The sequence below is a fragment of the Sinocyclocheilus anshuiensis genome, unplaced genomic scaffold (assembly GCF_001515605.1).
Source record: "Sinocyclocheilus anshuiensis isolate Anshui unplaced genomic scaffold, SAMN03320099.WGS_v1.1 scaffold700, whole genome shotgun sequence".
NCBI classification, from domain to species: Eukaryota; Metazoa; Chordata; class Actinopteri; order Cypriniformes; family Cyprinidae; genus Sinocyclocheilus; species Sinocyclocheilus anshuiensis.
The window spans coordinates 35,338-57,204 of NW_015555756.1; the positions used below are offsets into that span (position 1 = coordinate 35,338).

General features: G+C 40.5%; 3 protein-coding genes across 3 annotated transcripts in view; 2 read left to right on the forward strand and 1 right to left on the reverse strand.

Annotated features, from left to right (window-relative positions):
- The window catches only part of LOC107673791 (cyclin-J-like), a 20,766-nt gene extending 17,190 nt beyond the window's left edge, over positions 1-3,576 (forward strand). Inside the window, exons 5-6 of the mRNA XM_016467578.1 lie at positions 993-1,170; positions 1,278-3,576. Of these exons, the coding sequence (XP_016323064.1) occupies positions 993-1,170; positions 1,278-1,737 (638 nt within the window). The 3' untranslated portion in view covers positions 1,738-3,576. The remainder of the gene's footprint in view (positions 1-992; positions 1,171-1,277) is intronic.
- A 2,466-nt stretch (positions 3,577-6,042) lies between these two features.
- Positions 6,043-8,406, reverse strand: LOC107673806 (gastrotropin-like). Its single transcript, XM_016467594.1, has 4 exons — positions 8,304-8,406; positions 7,245-7,420; positions 6,214-6,303; positions 6,043-6,131 (listed from the first exon to the last, which is right to left on the reverse strand). The coding sequence occupies exons 1-4, from the start codon at positions 8,368-8,370 to the stop codon at positions 6,069-6,071; spliced, it is 396 nt and encodes a 131-aa protein (XP_016323080.1). The 5' UTR covers positions 8,371-8,406; the 3' UTR covers positions 6,043-6,068.
- Positions 8,407-11,085: 2,679 nt separating this feature from the next.
- On the forward strand, positions 11,086-21,185 carry LOC107673828 (PWWP domain-containing protein 2A-like). The gene is made up of 2 exons (XM_016467632.1): positions 11,086-12,178; positions 17,038-21,185. The coding sequence occupies exons 1-2, from the start codon at positions 11,166-11,168 to the stop codon at positions 18,971-18,973; spliced, it is 2,949 nt and encodes a 982-aa protein (XP_016323118.1). The 5' UTR covers positions 11,086-11,165; the 3' UTR covers positions 18,974-21,185.
- Positions 21,186-21,867: the final 682 nt, after the last annotated feature.

Here is a 21,867-nt window from a genome sequence, read left to right on the forward strand (position 1 = left end):
GGGGGGGGGGGGGTTTTACAATATAAACCGATTAAGAAATTAACATTATCAAATCATGTGGTAATGTTTTTATAGAATTCAAAAATGGTTTCCAGATTTGATCAAATAATTCACCTCTCCCTCTCAATTAATATGTGATCTTCTCTAATGGTACACAGTTGCAAACTTACGATAACCACAGTCCACTTGGCACATCAATGTCTGATTTCCATTTCAAGGCAATACATTTTTTAGCTATTATCAGCAACATTTCAGTATAAAATAACTCTTTTCTATTTTAAATTTTTTTTAATATATAAAGCTGAATTTTCAGCATCATTACTCCAGTCTTCTGTGTCACATGATCCTTCAGAAATCATTCTAATATACTGATTTGGTGCTCGAAATGTTCTTATTATTATCAATGTTGAAAAAAGTTGTGCTGCTTAATTGCTTAATTGTGGAAAAAGTGATGTATTTATTACAGGATTCTTCGATGTATATGAAGTTCAAAGCACAGCATTTATTTGAATCTTATAAAAAATGTCTCATTTTTTATCAATTTGATTTCGCCTTGCTGAACAAAAATATTATTTAAAAAAACAGGTGTTATTATAATAATGTACAATAATATAAAAAAGTCAATTTACATATACCCGTTACATTTATTAAATTATTCATATATAATATCAAAGTGTCAGTGCTTAATGTTTTTATTTATTTTTGACTAATGAACTTTTTAAATACTTGGTGGAAGAATTGCAGAAATAATGTACATTTATAATAATGTAATTTTAAATTATTCAGATTATTATTTTTAATATAAAGTATGTATAATATAAATGTTAATGTCGGTTTTATTTTATTTGTATGCTTAATAAATTCACTACTATTAATTGATATAATTTATATATCAGTTATTGATGCATATTGATGATGCAGCCGTTTAATAAACAAGCCTAACAGTCTCTTAACCGTGGTAAAATCACTGAGGATATAACATATCATGTTTGTGTGCATCTTTGTTGTAGATCATGCCTTCCTGAGCTTCAGGCCTTCTCAGGTGGCAGCTGCCTGCATAGCTGCGTCCAGAATCTGCCTGCAGATCTCCCCCAGCTGGACCACTGTCCTCCACCTGCTCACGGGCTACTCCTGGGATCATCTGACGCAGTGCATCCAGCTCATGTTACTGTAAGAGCAAACCACAGTATATGCTCGCATTCATAGAACAACATAATGTGGCCTGAAGTAAACCACACATGCTGTACCTCACCCTGCTCTTTTGTTTCATTTTTCAGCGCTCACGACAATGACGTAAAAGAAGCCAACAAATCCAAATCGTCCCCTTCCGCCAGTCAGAGCCTCCATCCGCAAGCTCACGTCCCCCACAGCCCCGCCACCCCCTCTCTGCAAAGGCAGCCCGCCTCCAGCTCCCAGCAGCTGCTCCTCCAGGCCAGCAGTTACCCGCAGCTCTCCCAGCACTCGCCGGCGTTATCCCAGCTGCACATGCTGGCCGACTGCCAGGCCCTGGGACCGGTGGGCTCTCGGGAATATCTGCAGCCCCACCAGGCCGGTCTGCTTTCGGCCTCAATGCCGTCTTTCCCCAGCTTGGCATCGGGGCTGCGAGGCTTGCCCCTCCAGGGTCCCATCTCCATGCAGGTGAACATGGGGCCCGAGCGCCACTGCCTCGGTCTGACTTACGGGAGCGGCTACTTGAGTTCCCACCACACGTTCACAGCGGGCTGCTTCGACAGGTGACGCCAGGAGAGGGAGGACAAACTCAGCCTGGGGCTGCCGCCGTCCTCCGCCCTCTCTGCTGCCCCCAAGGGGCTTCGCCTCGGACGCCGACGAAGAATTTCCAAACAGAAAACCAACAGTCGAGTGGATCCAACTGAGGTCATAGTATTAACTTGAGAACTCTCGTTTTTTAGCGTTTGGGTTTTTATGAACTGAGGATGTCTATTTTTTAAGATTATTTAGCCAAGTGGGGACCTTCTTCCAGTGTCACAAGCTTATGAATTGGGGATCCTTTTTTAAGCACACAGCCTTAAGAAGAGAAATCAAGTTGATCCGCATTCCATCCCACCAGCATTTTCAAACAAGTCCTTGAACTTTCACACTGGATTTGCTGTGCGGTCCTTTAATGCTGCTGCCTTTTTATATGCACCGATGGCTTTACGACCACGAATCCTGTCTCCCTTCTGGTCTTGTTTACAGTGACATGCCACATATCAGGGATGTACAGATCTCTTTAATACGAACAAACAACATACCATTGAACCAGCTGATGTTTGTACGAAGTGGCTTCTTTTGTTCTCGTCTGTGTTTCTTGCCGAAGTCTTTAGAGAAGGTTGACATTACGCTGAGGTTCCAGTTCCCTCAGGCAGATGGAGGGAGAAGCCCCAGGGGACGGAGGCATCTGTGCTCCCCTCTTTTCCATGCTGGAGGAAACCATGCTTTACTAGTTCCTCCTCCTCCCTCCAGGGAAAAATAGCCATGATCGCCCTGCGGTTCTGCCGTGTGCTATGAAGATGACTTCATTGTGCTGTACCTCTTCCCATCAGACACTGTGGCTCGTAAAGATTACCTCACTGTTACACTGTCATTCACATTTACCTCCAAGGTCATGCTAATAACTAGTTTAACCTAGTTAGAAAAGATGGTTCTGCTGTTACAGCTGTAGCGTCATACCTTTAGGTCAACATTTTAGTCTCGTTTCTGTTAAGCAGACGGTCCAAAATATTTTATTATTATTATTATTATTATTGTAAACTAAAGATAAGATTAACCAAACATGTTACGTTTCTTTCCTTTTGTTATTGTCCTTTTTTGTTGTTGAGAGGGTTCTTAGACTACACAATGAATTCCTTTATGTTGACTGGCCTTGAGACCAAAGTGTCTGCTTTACGTCCTGCTGAATGAGAAGCTTTTTCAACCACTTTACTGGACTTTGGATCAAAATCTTTCTCCTATAGTCCTGAACTTTGAACTACCTCAGTATATTGCCATTTATGTGCTGATTCTGCAGGGCTCGTCTTTTCGTTTTATGTTTCTTCTTCTCGATCGGTCAGAACATTCAAGTGCTTTTTTACCCAGAACGCAGGATTTGTTGTAGTTGTTGAAGTCCCGTGATTTGTATAGGTAGAGAACTGTGTTCACTGTAACAGACACGCACTGTTTGATATTTCAAGTCATTCTCTTGTTGAAGCCTCTGTGTGTGCAATATGTAATCATTAGTTTGTTACTTTTTAGACTGTATATTTTAATTTTGTACCACTACTTTTTTACAATGTAGAATTAGTTTTTCGTTGGTTTGGTTTGTTTTAACACGCTATTACTGCTTACATGCAGTGATTTATTTTTTCACCAAGAAAATGTTGCACATTGCAACCATTGTCTCCTGAATCTCTAGACATTTACTAGACTAGAGAACATTGATTCTGCTCATTCAGTGATCTTATGGGTTTATTTAAAAGCCTGTATTTGGGTAGGGAAGGGGATAGCAGGTGTAAATTGGATAAAACCCCCGGAAATAAAATGGAAAAAACACAAAAGCTTGGTAAATGTTTCGTTCATGTGTGAATCATACATTTTGAATAGACGCTGGATTTGCATGGCTCGGGGGCGAGTTGTTTCATATGAATGTCTGTACTCTTTGCGCATGAAAAGGTCTTTGGTGGGGTGGGGAGGTGGGGGGGTCGTGTTCGTTTGGCTCCACCCCAAATACCACTGCCCTCCCCCTTCCTCCCCGCATGTAACGCGCTGGACTGAAGACAATGGGGGAGATTCCTGCCCCACATGGTGGTTCTTCCTGTCACTAAAACACCACTAAACAAATAAAGCGCATCCAACTGAGCAGCACTGATCGTTTCACAGATAAAAGCTCTTGGGCTCAAAGAACAGCCGACAATAGCTACAGTAGTTTTGGTGTGATGGACAAAATGTGATTTTTCTGTAAGTGAGTGTTTTAAGGAAACATCTGTGTCGTGCAAAAGACAGAGAAGAAGAATTGGAAGGGACTGATCTTCTTTATGACTATGGGGGTCATAACTGTTTTTGGACTAACTGAGTTGGTAGTTGCATACAGTCCTTAAAACTAATAGAGACAGCCATGATTTAGCTGGGTTAACGTGTTAGACCTTAAAGGGATAGTCACCCAGAAATGAAAAAGGTCTTTTACTAGCTCCCATATCGTTCCAAACCTGTCTTCTTTACAAAAGAAGATTATTTTGAAGACTAACATATTTTTAACGGTTTCAAGTTCCCTTTTACTTCCATTGTATGGAGTAGTCAATGAACAAAAACTATTGGGTTTCAACGTTCTTCAAAATATTTTCTGTCTTTGTTAAGAAGAGCAAAGCAAGTCTTACAGGTTTGTAATGACACGAGGGTGAGTAAATGACAATTTTCATTTTTGGGTGAACTATCCCTTTAATGACCTTGAAAAACCTTTCTTGACTTGAGGAGCCTTATATAACTCTGTTCTTTTAGGAAGCCATATAATTTTATAGGCTGTAAAATTGGTTGCGAGAAGCCATAGTTTAAAAAAAAAATTTAAATATTAGCATTTCTTATACATCTATCATCTTGCTTCAGAAGACTTGATTGATTCATCAACCGCGGTCATTGGATTCCTGTCATGTCCGTTTTTTAGGCATCGACACTATATTATATGGAGTCATTATTTTTCTTAAAATCTTCATTTGTGTTCATCTGGGAAAAAAAAGTCTGGTATGGCCTAAATAAAAAAAATTTTCAGGTGAAGTATCCATTTAAAATGTAAAGAATGAATTCTCGATAGGGTGGAGCTTGCTGCGGATTAGGGCTTTTATCCGTTTAATTAAAGAGATTGGGTGGATAGCAGACAGAGAGAGGGGTCTCCCTTTGTGCTGGAGCCTGGTGGGGGGTACATGGGCAGGCCCTGGGAGGTGGGCCACATGTCTGAGTTGGTGTGATGATGAAGAGACAAGCAATCGGGTGAGGGGGGGTTTAGAGCTGGCAAAGGGGCAGTTGGGTAATAGATCATTTTCACAACCTTTGTTTGCAAAGCAAGGCAGGGGGAGGGGCTGGCACCTTTTTACTTAATTACCAGGAGGGGGGTACCTCTAAACTGAAGCGTGCCCTCGACTGCTTTTGTTTTATTTATTTATTTTATTCATGCTGAATCTTCAAATGGATATTTAGTTTGTTTATATATATATATATATATATATATACACACAGTGAGATTTAGGATTAACAGTGTTTGTCCAGTTAATGATAAAATTTTGTAATTAATTAATTTTATTTATTCATATAAAATATTTATTTTTTTATATTTTATTATAATTATTTTTTTATATTTTATTTATTTATTGAAGTTTAAATCTTAAAAATGCCTTAAAACCAAGCCCCATATTTAAAGATTTAAAGTATTACCCTCAATATTTTTTTTATTTATTTCTTAAGAATATTGAACTCCCCTTCAATCTTTATTAGTGTTGCCCTCAGTATTTTATTGTATATTGCTTAAGAATATCTTAAATCAGGCCACACCTCCTTTATGTATTACTGTTGCTCTCAGTATTTTTATTTTATTTGTTAATTAAAATTGTCTTAATCTTTAAAAACCTTTAAAAAATTGCCTTGAAAAACCAAGTACCCATCCACTCTCCATGTACTATTAGTATTGTCCTCAGTATTTTATTTACTTGTAATGCTCATTTTAGTTGTTGCTTAAGAATACCTTAATCTTAAAAAGGTACCTTGATAAATCAAGCCTCCACCTGCTTTCTTTGTTATCATGAGTGTTTTTTTTTTAAAGAATGCTTTTGTCTTTGTTAGAGACTGGCCTGCAGGGTACATGCAGGATTGAAGTGTGGACTTCCCTCCAGTGGTGGTCAGGCAGCCAGCAATCATTCTAATTTGATTAGATATTTTATGTCTTTATAATGTGACATTATTGGATGCTGATTTCATCATTGAATCACTTTATGCATTAGCAGGATGAAGTAGAAAGATCAGGAGACATTAGTCAGTTTAACTCGTACACTTTATTCAAGTAAATGAGAGGTCAGAGCAGAACAGGGTCATTTATCTCAATAATGCAGTTAGATCTTCTTGCTTGTACGTACAAAAACAACTGGACCACTAGCACAAGTGGCTGTGGAGGTCTGTAAAGCAAAGCAAAAGCACTTTAGCTACTGTACAAGCATTGAAACTCATTTCACAAAGTCAAATATCATGATATCTCACCTCCACCAGCTTTCCACTGCTGATCTCAGATGTGTGGTGGTACTTGGGGAAACTTATGGCCAGCTTGCCTCCTTCCATGGAGACTATGCCCTAGTGAGGACATGCAAGTGTGAGTTCTCATCACTTGCAAACTAGCCTTTAAAGGGGTCATCGGATGCCCATTTTCCACAAGTTGATATGATTATTTAGGGTTTTAATGAAAAGTCTATAACATACTTTGGTTAAAATTTCTCAATGGTAGTGTAAAAAACACCTTTTTTTTTTTTTACCCTTTCGAATCAGCTCTTTTCAGCAAGCCATTCTAGTCCATGTTGCTTTAAATGCTAATGAGCTCTGCTGACCCCGCCCCTCTCTTCCGTGGGGTGACGAGCAGACTGTAAACTTAAGCTGCGAAACTGGCCAACTAGCACATTATTAGGAAAGGCGATTTGCAAAGATTCATAAAAAACCCTTATACTCACTTATTCTGTAGATGAAGCTGGATCACGAATGATTCACGAGAACATAGACTCATTTAGGTAGATTGGGATCGGCGCATTCCCTTCAGAAACGAAAGTAACGTTAATCCTCTGCGTCTTCAGCAGCTCAGATGTCGGGAGTAAATGACGACTGCTATATTTATTCTTACATCCAACAACAAAACACCTCAATCTTAATCGGAGACATTCTTGTCTTCCCCTGCACCGGAGTCGACACAATGGCGGTCTGATGACAGCTCACTCAGGGCGGGTCTAAGGTAAGACGGCCTTGTCAATCAACTATCGTGGGAGGGGCCTGTGCAGAACTTGGTCATTCTGACAAGAATCTCAGAACAGCCTGATTTGAGAAAGGGGATTTTAAAATAGGGATTTAAAAAAAAAAAACACTGGGTGGATTTTTATCATTATAGGGTGGATGTGTACACACTTTCAACACACATTTATGTTCAAACAACTTGTAAAGTGAATTTTGCATCCGATGACCCCTTTAAGAATCTCACTGAAGTCATAGTAGCTTCAGTCTGATCTCTCATGAAAGTTATGAGGTCCTACCTTAAATTTCTTCCCTCCAACAGTCTCCATGTCACTCTCTTTGCCAACGATGAACTTGTTGGTCACAACATGGTTATTTGGGTAGTACTGGATCCATGTGAAATCATCTCCATTCTGGATGACCTCTGTCACAAGCTTGAAGTCACGGCCCTTTGAGATGACATCATCAGGGATACCTGAGGTGTACGGGACCGAATCAGCATATTAGAATGATTTCTAAAGGATCATGTGACACTGAAGACTGGAGTAATGGCTGCTTACAATTCGGTTGTGCCATCACAGGAGTAAATTACATTTTAAAATGTATCAAAATAGAAAGAAATTCTGTAAAAATTTATTGATATTTCACAATATAACTGTTTTTACTATGCGTTTGATCAAATAAATGCTGCCATTAAGAGAATTGTTTCAGAAACATTCAAAAATCTTTATTATTCCATAATTTTACCAGTAGAGTATGTTGAAATGTGTCCTCTTAAAAATAAAGATTCCAAATGGGGATTTTTTTTGCAGCGATGCCATAGAAAAACCATATTGGGCTTCACAAAGAACCTTTCATTGAACTTTTTTTCAGTGTGAGGAACATTTTAATAATTTATAGAAATTTTTATATTCATAGATTTTTTTTTGGTTCTTAAGACTTGCTTGCAAATGAGATGCAAACACACCAGAACATGTAGGACAACATTTTCTTGTCCAAAGCAATTTATAGTACAAGGACAGTCTAAACTAGAGCAACCTGGGATTAAGTGCATGGAAGTGCAGACAGAAATTCTCAAGTTATAGCAATTCATAAATCATCGTTTCACGTTTGAATTACAAACTCTTCCACTGTACTCTTAAAAAATAAAGGTTGTTTTTCTTTGTGTGAAGAACATTTTGATATTCTAGAGAACCTTTTTCTTCTGTAAAGAAACTTTTGTGCAGTGGAAAGGTTCTGTGGGTGTTAAATGTTCTTCATGGAACCGTAAGTGTTAAATTAAGAACTTTTATTTTTAAGAGTGTGGCTTTCCACCATCAACAGAGCAAAAATCAGTTGTTTGAAAAGTTGCAGCTTACCAATCAGTTTGCAGAACTCTTCATATCCATCCTGAGATTCGGTTTCCCACTTTCCGTTGAAAGCCATGGTTTGGGCGTTGATTGTTGAGCAGAGAGGAAGAGCAAGCTGAGAACTGAAGTACTGATGGGTGAAGTTTCCTGCTCTTATATTCCCTACCGATCTTCAACTCTGCCTCTTTTTTTCATGACATTATGGGCACACCATCACCATAACCAAGCCATAAACTTTTACGATGGCCTCACAAAAGCACAAGTCATCAAGTGCATGACCGCACGGCTTACCTGGGTAGCAATGATGTACCGTACATGGGCAATGAAGGATAATCATTCATGCTTAAAATCTTTTCCAATACAGTGTGTACAGTGACACAACATTGAATATAATGGAAATAGCACTTGCCATCTATATGGTCAATATTCACGACAAACAGATGATTAATGGGAGCAATATAGCAATATCTCCCATTTTTGCAGCAGACTATCTCGTAATGAACCAGCTACAAACCAGGTTTTAGATTACAGCTGTCGTGCCGGAAGCTTGGTAGTACTGAAGGCCATCTGCCTTGACCTTGCTTTTGAAAGGATAGCAAGTGCTTTATGTCAGACTGAACTATATGTTCCAGTAGATAGTGATTCATACCCACACAAATCTTTCATAAATCTAAAAAACTCAACTAAGAGGAAAAAAAACAGGATATGCTATTCTTTACTTTGAATTTTCTACCAAAAAAATTAGATTTCGGAAAATTCTACTTTCTTCTGTGGAACATCGAAGATATTTTGAATGGAAGTCAAAGGGCTCCAATGATGTTTGATTCCCAATGTTCTTTAAAATCTCTTCTTTTGTGTTTCTGCAGAAGTAGAAAGCCATACATGTTTGGAACCACATGAGGGTGAGTAAATGATGTAAGAATTTTCATTTTTGTCTGGAGTATTCTTAAAATGGATCGATTAAAAATCTGTAATCAGATGAACCGTCTTAAAACTGTCTGTCTGTAAGTTTAGGCCCACGCCCTTCAGCACATAAACCTCTGCTAGTTTCTCATAGAATACAGCTTTCATTGCATCACCTCCTTTCCCCTTGGCCTTACATTTTCATTTTTTTCTCAAGTCTTACATTGAGATTTACAGATAAATTTCAGCTTCAAAGATCTCTACGACACACAAATCTAGCAGAATGATGAGCTGAAGAGAGATAAAAGCAGGATCAGAACAGGATGAGCTCTCTTTTTTACTTCCAGAGCTAGCTGCAACCATCTCTCACCTCTGAAAGCACACATTGATTCCTGGGGAACAGTGGGAACAGGCACTTCTGAAGCATCAAAATGTCATTTGATGATGAGATATTATTATCAGTGAAGTTTAGGTCTATCATGGGATAGTGCTGCAAGGAAGATTTTTTTTTTCACTTTTGTTGTGAATATGTAGCTACAACAGCATAATACAATGAAAAAAGGATTTTGCATTAACTGCAGTTTAAAAAAAAATGTATTGCACTCTATTGAATGGATTAGGAAAGCTGCTATATTAGCAAACAGACTGGTAAACCCCTGCTTACTAAATGACACAGCCTGAAGAGCATATTCACTTACATTATATGGTATGATTGCAAAACACTCGTTAAACTGTGTCCTTCACAATATAGTCTCCAAAAGAAAAGTTTAATGAATGAAAACCACATAGTGAAACATAAACTTTTATAATACCACCATGTGTCATGTTGAAACATTATATGGTGACAAATTGCTTTTGCAAAGAAATCTTGATTGCCTGTAGTTTCTTCATGAAATCAGAACATTTACCAATTAGTTTAACTGTTCTTCAGACCTGAAAGCTTAACATATACAGAAAATGTGCAAGATGTACTTTCATTTTCAGAGAAATTCAAATCAAGTCCGAGTTAATTCACTGTAGCGACTCCTTACAGCTGAGCTCTCTTCACAGAATAAGAGAAAGTATCATCATACAAGAGGAAAGGTGAAAGGTCAGTGCGCTGATGATCAGTAGGTCATTGACTATACAATGACATGTAGACGCTGATTAAGATGAGCTTAGCAAATATGCAAAAAAAGTGCAAAAGACAGCTAGATGGCATTGGCGCACATTAAAATTTTATGAATCAATAGCCTACCACCCTTTAGCTCATTAAATAGCCTAGCTACATTTTACAAGTGAAATTATCCATTAACCAAATGGTTCATAGTTCATTACTCTATGAACCATTCTGAATAAAACACATTTAATAAAAATGTTCAGAGAGTGTTTCACTCAGATGACATTGTGACATTGAGGGAATACTATTATAGTATTCATATTTTGAAAGATTTTATTTTTGTAATTTCGGATTTCATTTTAATTTTAGTTTACGTTTTAGTACATTTGTATTCGTTTTTTTTTATTATGTGTAGTAATTCAACTTAAAAAAAAATAACTTAGTTGCAAAATCAACATTTCTCATTTTCGTTTCTGTTTTAAAATCTTTCGTCTAATATCTATATTTAATTTAATTTAATTTAATTTCAACTTTAATTTCAAGATTTAGTTAATGACAACACTAGTTGGCAATAACAACGTTTAAGAAGATAAAAAATGGACCACACCAACAAACCCTGACGTAAATATACAACTCAACATCGCCCCTGGTGGCGCCAAAGTTGTATCTTCATAATAAAGTATATTGACGTAATAGAAGCCAATCACAATAGCGTTTCAAGGGATTTCCTTTGAACGGCAAGAACATGAGCCAACCAATGAAAACCGCATGTTGAAGCGGCCAATGGGAAGTGCCAGTAGTTGTAAGTGGGCGGGCTCTTATCTTATCAGGAGGACAGGCCCAAGTAGTAGTTGCAAAGCGGAAAGAAAATGGCGGCCGTGGCTGCGGAGCCAGGAGCTGCTGCGGCGGCATCAACAACAGCGGGGGACGGGGTGGACTACGAACCCGAGCCAGGAGAGCATGTGGTCGACCTAGAGGCCCACTCCGTCCCGGAAGTGGAGCTTTGTCACCGACCCGAGGATGTGGATGCAGTTCAGGAATGCAGCCAGGTCCAAATGGAAATCAGAAGGCCGGACCTTCAAGCCGCGGGAAAAGCCCTCGCTGCCCATGCGGACGGAGAGCGCACCCACACGGGTGGGTCCTGGGGCCGTCTGGGCAAAGCCGAGCAGCCCGTGCTTATGGACTACAGGTGCACAGATTACGAGGAATCCTTCTCGCCGAAGGTGGAGGCTGCAACCGAGGTCAGTGCTCTCGAATCCAGCCCCTGCCTTCTGCTCTCCCTTCCCGCTCAGGTTCCGTCGGAGCCCAAAACTGGACTGTCTCTGGCTGTCGAATACGACTCCAATCCCGCGTCAAGCCATCCTACCGATTTGGAGTGTGAACTCATAGGCTTTACGCAGCCGGATCCCGAACCCGCATCCGATGCTCCCGGGTCGGAACTCAAAACTCGCGAGGATGCTTTCCATGACATCCCGCACCCCTCAGATCACCTGGACTCCCTGTCCGCTGCGGAGGAGACCTCGCTGGGAGAATCGGTGGGTCAGAGCTGCATGAGTGACTTTTCTACTGTTTCCAGTAAGGACTCTCCCGAACTTCCAGCGGAGGTGGATCAGTCGCTCATGTCAGCAGCAGAGGCGGAGGAAGTGCGCTCGCATCCTCTTCATCAGCAGAGCTTCAAAACGGACCTCAGCGAACCCGACAGGGAGTCGGCGGAGACGAAAGACCCGGTTCTGTGTCCGGCGGAGCCCGGCGCCGTTGAGCGCCTGATGCTCGGCTCCGAGGTTCGAGTCACGCTGGATCACATCATCGACGATGCGCTCGTGGTGTCGTTTCGCTTGGGCGAGAAGATCTTCTCTGGGGTACTCATGGACCTTTCGAAAAGGTAAACACGGTACTTGTGCAAAGAAATTGCAGTTGTACATCCAGCATACTTCCCAAAGTTGGCTTTCGTGGCTGTCAGAAAGATAAACAGCATCTTCACCATTACATATTGGTTTAGAAATAATCTTTTAGTTCATGGTATAAACTGTCACTATAGTTTAGATTATAGCTTTATGCTTTATAAAAATTAAGCCATTACTGTGACTGTTTTTGTCTGTTCTATTTTATTGTTTTACTCGTTTTATTTTCCTAAACATCTTTTAGTTCATGGTATAAACTGTCACTATAGTTTAGATTATAGCTTTATTCTTTATAAAAATTAAGCCATTACTGTGACTGTTTTTGTCTGTTCTATTTTATTGTTTTACTCGTTTTATTTTCCTAAATTAATTATGTATATAAAAGCTGTATTGTATTATATTGTACAAGGGAAAATACTTATTTTGGTTGGTGTGACCGGCCACCATCTTTTAATTTTTTTTTAAATAACATTTGAATAAACTGTAAATAGTGACATGCAACAGATTAAATTTGCAAAGTAATCCAGGTCATAAAAATGACATTACACAAGAATAAACAAAAACATTGAAGTCTGTCATTACAGGACACTGCTGTCACTACTTAAATGTTCATGTCACCCATATAACTACTTGTAACTAGGTATTCATGATCATAATAACCGGAAAACAGTGTTATGCTGGGGATTAACACCCTACAAATTGCTCCCACAGTTTGTCTGTCTCAGCACCCTCGTTCACACATTTTCTCTGGTTGTCAGGGATGAATCATAGCAGAGCCCAATTTATAGTGGGATCTCCAGTCTCAATTCAATTCTCATTTGAGATAAATCAACATGAAACATTCTTGTGAAGTTGCTGTGTAGGGAATGTGTCCTGAAGAACCTGTGTGGCATCATTGTTAGGAAGTGATTACATCACCTGGAAATGATCACCTGGACACTTTTAGAGAAATTTCTCAATGCTGATAAACCATAAAATCAAAAGTAATCAGTCATTCCAGGATTGAAATGATGCTGTGGGGGCATATTCCAAAGATGCCCATCATCTTTAGCCTGACACCAATGACACAGACCAGGGATTCTCAAATTTTTTTAATCAGCCGAACCCCTTAAGCGATAAATATTTACTTGAAAAATGCTCTGAGATTTAAGTTAATATTTCAATAATTCAATGACAAATTTGCATGTTTTCAGTTTTCTGAGGTGAGGTCAGTGATGGTCACACGACATGCAAGTAAATAGATAAACAGTTTAAACTTTCTTTTTAGTTGTGATAGTGTCTAAGTCCACATTATATTCATATTAGTGTTTTAAGAACCCAATCAAACATAATAAAAAAATATATATTTTTTTTACTTTTTTGAATTCAACATTTTTGAAAGAAAAATATTACTGCTGTGAATTACAATTGTAATGTAAAATAAAAATTAATCTTTATTAGTAATTCTAGTAATAATAACTTTATTTTACACCACAAGTTACAATACTAATATTTATGTTTAAATTCACTTTCAAATGCCAAAACCCTGAAGCTATGAACATTTCAATTTCTCAAGCTTTTATTTTTGTGGAATGCAAGTGAAATGCTTCAGACTTATGTCCACAAAAATGTCGGAAAATATGCGAATGTGTAAATAAAGTAAACCTAATGCACGTTGCATTCCCATTTGCACTTTAAACTCACAGCAAATGCAGAGATAGAGTTTGCTGCATTCGCTGTGAACTGAGCCATTCACTGAATCACTTCACTTTGTAACGCAACACATCAGACTATACGTTATTTAATTAAATGGCAGCATTTGATTTGATGATCACGCTAAGCTGTATTGCGACGATCGTGAAGCTCTATACTTTCATTTTACATTCAATGTAATTAATTATTAGCTCAACGCAGGACCCCCCTGTAGTTCCCTCACAAACCCGCTAGTTGTTCGCAATCCCCCATTTGGGAAACCCTGACATAGATGGCAGACTAATATTTTAAACAATTATTATAGGTTAAAAAGCCTCTGGTTTTTTTTTGTATTTTTTTGTATTTTTTTATATAAACTGTGGGATGAGTTGAAATCATGTTCTGTACTTCACAGATGCTGCCACTTAAGTTTAACTTAAGTTCTAAGTCTTAGTTTCCTTTAATGCCGGGTTCAGACTACACAATATTTTTGTCGGTCACGATAGTCACTGTGTCAGATTACATAATTTTGACTCCTAAAATCTTGTCGTGTCGTGGACAAGAAACATGTCAGACTACACATTGCTTCCCCGACCATTCATCGTGTGCCGTCTTTAACGACACGCGTGATGTCATCGAGAAGGCGGAACTAGCGACTGACTTCCGAAAACAAGAGTGTAAACATTGCTGAAGCGCTTCCGCTATAGTTCGCCAGCATTTTTCTTTCTCTGTTCTGTCGTGGTAGTCCCTCGATGACACATCATACAGGCAGGAGTACTGTTGCCACAGCTCCACGAACCTTTCCTCCATCTCATAATTCCACCTAGCAGCACCATTATCTCTCTTTCGTTTCGCATGTTTGAAACCTGTGTATGAAAGAGCTGTGCTGCTATTGGTCAGTGTCACCAATGTGACAACTCGTCGTGGGCGACGGAAAAAAAAATCAAACATGCTAGTCTTTCTGTCGTGAAGCATCGCAGAGGCGGAATCGGTTGTTGTCCAATATGACACACTACACGAGCTGAAAAGATGGTCGTTTACGAATCCCCACGACACCCTAGAACTAGCGACTGACTTCCGAAAACAAGAGTGTAAACATTGCTGAAGCGCTTCCGCTATAGTTCGCCAGCATTTTTCTTTCTTTGTTCTGTCGTGGTAGTCCCTCGATGACACATCATACAGGCAGGAGTACTGTTGCCACAGCTCCACGAACCTTTCCTCCATCTCATAATTCCACCTAGCAGCACCATCATCTCTCTTTCGTTTCGCATGTTTGAAACCTGTGTATGAAAGAGCTTCTGTGCTGCTATTGGTCAGTGTGACCAATGTGACAACTCGTCGTGGGCGACGGAAAAAAAAATCAAACATGCTAGTCTTTCTGTCGTGAAGCATCGCAGAGGCGGAATCGGTTGTTGTCCAATATGACACACTACACGAGCTGAAAAGATGGTCGTTTACGAATCCCCACGACACCCTACGTCAAGCAAATCGTGGCAAAATCGGGCTAAAATCATGTAGTCTGAACCGGGCATAAGGCCCACAGCATTGGTGTTTTGAGTTTAACATGTTAATGATGAAATGCATTACAGCTCTGAATCTCAAACAGAAGCAAAAAGATGTTCTTAATTGAGAAAGTGTCACTACCTCAGCTAATGTTTCATGTTTCATGTGAGTAAGGCATCTGTGAGGGTGTGGGGAAAACCTCAAGCTTCCTTTCGTCAATTTCCATTGTGTCTTTAATGGGTTAGTGTAATTGCTGATGTTTTGAAGTGGTGACACAAGATGGACGTGGTGACGGATGGATAGATGGCTCTTCGTTCTATAATTGGTTAAAAGCAGCTAATGTCCTGGGTGTGGAATAATTTCCTTTTGAAGGTCCCACTGTTCCTTTGTGACGTAACCACCGCAGTACACGGAGTGAACTTGAAACAGTCAGTGTCATGGCGTTAAAGTGGTTTGCCAGACATACTGTCCAGTTTATTTTTAGCTTCTACTCTAGCTATCTTCATTTGCATTTTTCGACATTAGATCATTCCCAGTTTCTGGATGAAATGTCTAATGGGAGAAACATATCTCAGGATTGTCAGATCACTCCCTCCTTAAGTGCTAGCAACTGCAAGTTAGGTACAATCTATATTCGTCTGCCAGTTAACAGATCACAAACTCAACCCTTTTTTATGGGGTAGTATTTCCAGGGCACATTTTTTACACACTCTTATTCTACAGGACGGTATGCAAAATAGATTAAAAATATATATCATCTGATTTTGACACAAATAAGTATCAGTGTATTAGATGGAACATGCATTTTTTTGTGTGCCTATTAAAGCTAAAGCCGGACCGTGTGTGCAAAGGTGTCAATTCACTTCTGAAATAAGCTGTATGGTGGTTGGTACTTTACTCTGCAGAATATAAATGATTGTGGAGTAAGTTCTTCTTGACCCACAGTGGATATACAGTGAAAACTGTGAACAGGGTGATTGCCACAGATAATGGTTCTTTCAGGCCCAAGTGTCTGTTTTTGACATCCAAGGACGTTTTAGTATAACGTTTTGTTAGCAATGTTGCTTCATTGCGCTTTACTTATAATATCATGTTTTGGGCCAAACAAGAACAGCTTTCAGACAAAGAATGGTTTCATTTAATTTTTTAGACTTGCCTGTTCGTCCTCCTTTTGTAGAGGTATATATACTATTATAATGTAATAAAATATACTACACTAGGAAAGAATACTGTAATTTTGAAAAGTAAAGCCACCACAGTTGGAGGCATTTTATCCTATCATGTATTTCAGTCAGCTGAAGTGGCATGTTATCCTATATCCTATTGTTGCAGAAAATAATCTGTACCCCTGCTTTGTCAGTTAATCACTTTCCTATCTCATGAATACAAACATGACAAGATGAAATGACATTTAAATAAAAACAGAGCAATAATGTGACAGATGCAAAATAATTCCTGCTTTAAAACTTCACAGTAATTCTTCAGTTGTATGATTAAAAAAAAAAATCAAGCACATATTTGATTGTTCTATTGCATATGAGTAGCTGTAATATAGTAGTGCATGCTTGAATTTTTTTTTTTTAGATTTGAGAAAACAGGGATTAGACCCCATCCACATTGAGTTTAATCTTAGTGTCTTTGTCGTTTCTCTTCTTCTGTACCTCAGGTTTGGACCTTATGGGATTCCTATAACCGTGTTCCCCAAAAGAGAGTATAAGGACAAACCAGAATCTATGCAGCTAAAGACGGAAGTATTCCAGTCAGAGACAGATAAGGATGTCACTCAAGGACCTAGTGATGCCCCCATTAAGGACCCTGCGGATGCTCCGGATGCCCCTCTGAAGGACCCTGCTGAGACTCATGCAGTGCCCCAGCCCTGTCCCAACCCTCAACCTAACCCATGGACCTCAAAACCACCTCCTTTGTTTCAGGAGGGGGCCCCTTATCCACCTCCACTGTTCATCAGGGACACCTACAACCAGACGTTACCTCAGCCTCTACCACGCAAAATCAAGCGGCCCAAGCGTAGGCTGTATAGAGAGGAGCCCACTTCTATAATGAATGCCATCAAGCTCCGACCAAGACAAGTTCTGTGTGATAAATGTAAAGGGGCTGTGGTGCAAGGGGACAAGCGTGAAACACGCAGAGGCCCCATTTCAGACTGCCGAAGTGACGATGCCAAAAGACGGCGTAATGACAGCGCAGCGGCAGCTGCTGGTAAGCGGCCCCGTAGTGATCCACGTTCTGACGAGAAGGGCCGTGGTACTGATGGGCCCAAACGGCAGGGTTCGGCTGTACGGGTGTCGTCGGCCACCGCCTCTTCTCTGGGCCATAGTCAGGTCAAAGGTGCAGCTGTAGGGAACAAAATGGTGAAGGGGGTGTCTACTACAACCACGTCCTCGGCCAACTCTCGAGTGCAGCTCAATGCCAAAAAAGTGCTTCAGAGCAAAAATGTTGACCACTCCAAAGTACGAGAGGTGCTGAAGATGGCCAAGGCTCAGAGAAGACATGGAGAGACAGTCACAGGCAGTAGCGGGAAGACCAAGGCCATAACCAGGGCTGCTGCCCTCCAGGAAGCCCACCAAAAGGTCCACTTCACCAGGCGACTGCAGCAGATCAGTGGAGGAGGTCCAGGTTCCAACCCCCTGCCACCCAGGATGCGCATCAAGCCCCAAAGGTACCGTAACGAAGAGAACGATTCTTCCTCATGTAAGCTGCCTTGCTTGGAGAAAGTGCCGGGAGGGGGCCGTTTACCGCTGCCTAAACCAGCCCTGCCCTGCTGCACCTCCACACGTTCCTCCTCCTCCTCCTGCTCTGAAAGCCAAGTCGCCACAGCTGTAGAGCCCCAGAGGCCAGAAAAAGCAATCGAGTCCCTGCTCAGCCAGGCCCAACCCGAGCCCCTCCCAGCCCCGGAATACAGGGAACCCCAAGCTGAGCCAGAGGAACAGGAGGGGCGGGAGGAAAAGCGGGAGACGCGTGGGAGCAAGGCTGGTAACCTAGTGGTCTACATGACCCTTAACCCCAGCCATCCCGACTCCTCTAGTACCTCCATGTGCAGCATCGATAGTGCAGATGACCTAAAGTCATCAAACTCTGAGTGTAGCTCTAACGAAACGTTTGACTTCCCCCCTCCTGGTGATTTGCGATCGGCCCCTGCCCCTGGCACATCCTCCGCTTTTGCCTCTGCATCTCCCTCTGCTCCTAAGGACGACAAAAATTTCAGTAAATCCCTCAAAGCTGCTGTCTTTTCCAAAAACGTCACGAAGTGCGTTGCCCTGGATGGCAGGACAATTTGTGTAGGGGACATTGTTTGGGCCAAAATCCTTGGCTTCCCTTGGTGGCCCGCCCGCATCCTAGCCATCACAGTGAGTCGCAAAGATAATGGGCTCTTAGTCAGGCAGGAGGCCCGGGTATCTTGGTTTGGGTCACCCACCACTTCCTTCCTGGCCATTACTCAACTTGCCCCATTTCTAGAAAACTTCCAGTCTCGCTTTGACAAGAAGAGAAAGGGCCTGTATCGTAAAGCCATCACTGAGGCCGCCAAGGCTGCCAAACAGCTCACACCCGAGGTCCGAGCCTTGCTAACTCAGTTTGAGACGTGAGGTTGGTGTGCCTTGGTAAGGTAGGCAAAACAGGCACTCGAGTTGGCCCTGTACCCCTTCTGACACCTCTCAAACTTTGCTGTACCCAGTCAGCTTCCAGAGTGTAATCCAGAAAAGGCAACCAGGACTAATTTATTTTCGTTGAGAAAGCAAGAGAAGGGGATCGAATTGAGTAAATGAAAGCAAACGGTTCTCATGTCAAGTATCTAGTGTTCTCCCCTACGTAACCAGTCTTATGATCTTGTCATATCATCATACATTTATTATAAATGAAAACAGATGATGGATGTTTCTAGGAAAAGGTTTTATGGGTTTTTGAGTGGTAATGATATTTGTTTGCCTTGAAGTTGTTCTTGGTCCATGTCTGCCGTCGAAGGTCCCTGTAAACATGAAAAGAGTGGGTTTTTTGAGCTTGATTAGCTTTCACCGGAAGAATTAGGCATGTGTGAAAATGTCTGCTTGAACCCATTCTCAAACCAACTAAACTGGCCGGTCGGCTGCTACTTAGTCTGGATCCCTAATTTAGCAGAGTTAATGCTTCCTTTTGGATGATCAGAGAAAGTGTTATAGGTTCAGATTCCTGCTGCATTTTCTATCACTACAGTGTTTTTAGACGTCGGAGTCCTTATGTGTCCAGCCTCCCTTACATTAACTCAAGTCTTGGATTTCACTTAGGCCATCCTTGAATTTTCTTTTATCGTGGAAGTTGTGTAACAAAGTTGACCCTGCTGGGTAGTGCCTCGCTCAGGTAGAAAAAGGGACTTAATTGGTGCTGATCTTTCTCAGACGTTCTGAGACAACTAATCCAAGTGCAGTGATCTGAGCAGACGGCTGTTGATCTGGGCGTGGCTCTTGGCCAGCCTTGGCTTTGCAGCCAGTCGCGCTGCTGTTACGGGGGGAGGTGCCTGTAAGCCGAAGTCACCTCAAGTGCCACTGTGGGGAGAGCACAGCGACTCTGTAAACGCAGAGAGTATCACCTCAGACACGGAGAAACCTGCCAGCCTATCTGTGCGTCCTCTTTCCCCACCCCTCGCAGCTACAACATCTGCTTCCCAAGCTAATTCCTCCATAATCTACTTGCCCTGTTCAAAGCTTCTTTTTCTTTTCCTCCACTTGTTTTGCTCCCTCCTGCCGTTGTCATATGTTTGCGTCTTAGACTGCTTTTTATATGTCTGATTATGGCGAAAATGTTCCTGTTACTCAGCCAAGCCGCTGGCCACCCCGACATCGTTTTTGCATGAATTTGGGAGTGCATATGTGTTAAATGGATTACTGAGCATCTTTTGTATGGCTCATTATGTTTGTCCAATTTAGGAATATCACATCAAGAGGCAAACCTAAGTTTTGATGTAGCTGCAGTGGAATGCAAAACTCTTTTAAAATGAGTTCCATTAAGTAACTCGATGAAAACACTTGTCAACTGTGGTGTCCCGCTGCATAGTGAGGCATTGGAGTATAAGGCAGCAGTTCTCATATGTGTTAATATGTTCATCATAATTATGGGCCTCTGGCTGGTTTAGTTGTTCAGTGATTTGTTCTGATTCCAGTATTCATTCTCTCATCTGAAATGTTTTGCTAAGGATTATTGTGTGTTAAATTTATTTGTTGTGCCTGAACTTTATTTTCTGTTTTATAGAAAGAACTTTTATTTCACTATTTGCAAAATAGGGCTGAAGATCTTGTATGTAAAGTGTTCAAAATGTATTTTGCCTGACTGAATTGAAGATGAATGGCCTGGATCTTATTTCAATGTTGAGAACCAGTGATTTTATTTGTGTGGAAGAGCATTATCTCTTTTTTTATTTTTTATTTCTTGTCTGTAATCATGGTTATGTCCTTGCATTGCATATCCATTTGCATCTTAAACTGTCCAGTTATATTTACACATCTGAGAAGGGGCATACTGTAAGATATCTTGGTCTTTCCACATATGACTTTAGCAGGTAGAGATCGAAGACTTGAGGGGGAAAAAACAATGCTTGGTAGACCACACTGACTGACTGACTGACGGATGGAGGTTTGTGTAAAGGAGTAAAAACTATTTATTTTGGTGGTTGGCTTTTTCAGTTCAGCATCTTATTTTTTACTTTTATCATTTCTATCTGTTTGCAGGTCAGAGAATGCTGTAAAACCATTGAAAAAAGTAACAGTTGAAGATATTGTGTACATGTTTTCTGATGTTTTAAGAGTATATAAATAAACTGTGAACTTCAAGAATTTTATCTAGTCGTCATTATTTTCGTATTTTAACTTCTTAATACCATTTCTCACTCCAAACCATATTTGTCTCAGGTGTGGCCTAGTGCACAACCCTGTTTTGGGAAAAGCTGTTTTTCCATGTGTTTCTCAAAAAACAATAAAAATAAAATTCACTTGACAACCAAACTAGTGACTGTTGTCTGTCATTTCGCAATGAACTAAAATGGAACAGATTTTCATACCTGCAAACAGATGAGAAAACCGTAGGGCAGACTGAACCAAAATGTGCCAGACTAATTACACATCATATAGTAAATTAAGATACACAGGGTTGTCATAAATAGTTTGAGTGATTTGACATTTCAGTGGATCTCTGTTGTGCAAGTTTGTCTTCATGTTGTCAGCGTCCACGTTTTCTTGGCTTTATAAGATCTGACATTACAATGGAAAAACTGGTGCATGACATGAAACTTTAATGTAAAGAGACCTTAATTCTATATGTTTGATTTGCTTTGAATATACATGGAAGAAACATCAAATGTTGAAAGAAAATTGGATGTGTTGCCCTACCTGGCTTCATATGAGGAAATATTCATCTGTGAATTGAAAGTCAAAAAATAACATTGCCACTTTTTAAAGCTCATTTATTTCTAGAGACTATATCTTCTATCCAATAATGCCAGTTATGGACTAGG

Coding starts and splice junctions, on each gene's coding strand:
- LOC107673806 (XM_016467594.1), bottom strand. CDS start 8,370: ATGGCTTTCAACGGAAAGTGGGAAACCGAATCTCAGGATGGATATGAA. Junction 6,304..7,244: donor TTGGAGGGAAGAAATTTAAG/GTAGGACCTCAT, acceptor TGTCCTCACTAG/GGCATAGTCTCCATGGAAGG. Junction 6,132..6,213: donor GCAGTGGAAAGCTGGTGGAG/GTGAGATATCAT, acceptor TTTGCTTTACAG/ACCTCCACAGCCACTTGTGC.
- LOC107673828 (XM_016467632.1), top strand. CDS start 11,166: ATGGCGGCCGTGGCTGCGGAGCCAGGAGCTGCTGCGGCGGCATCAACA. Junction 12,179..17,037: donor CTCATGGACCTTTCGAAAAG/GTAAACACGGTA, acceptor TCTGTACCTCAG/GTTTGGACCTTATGGGATTC.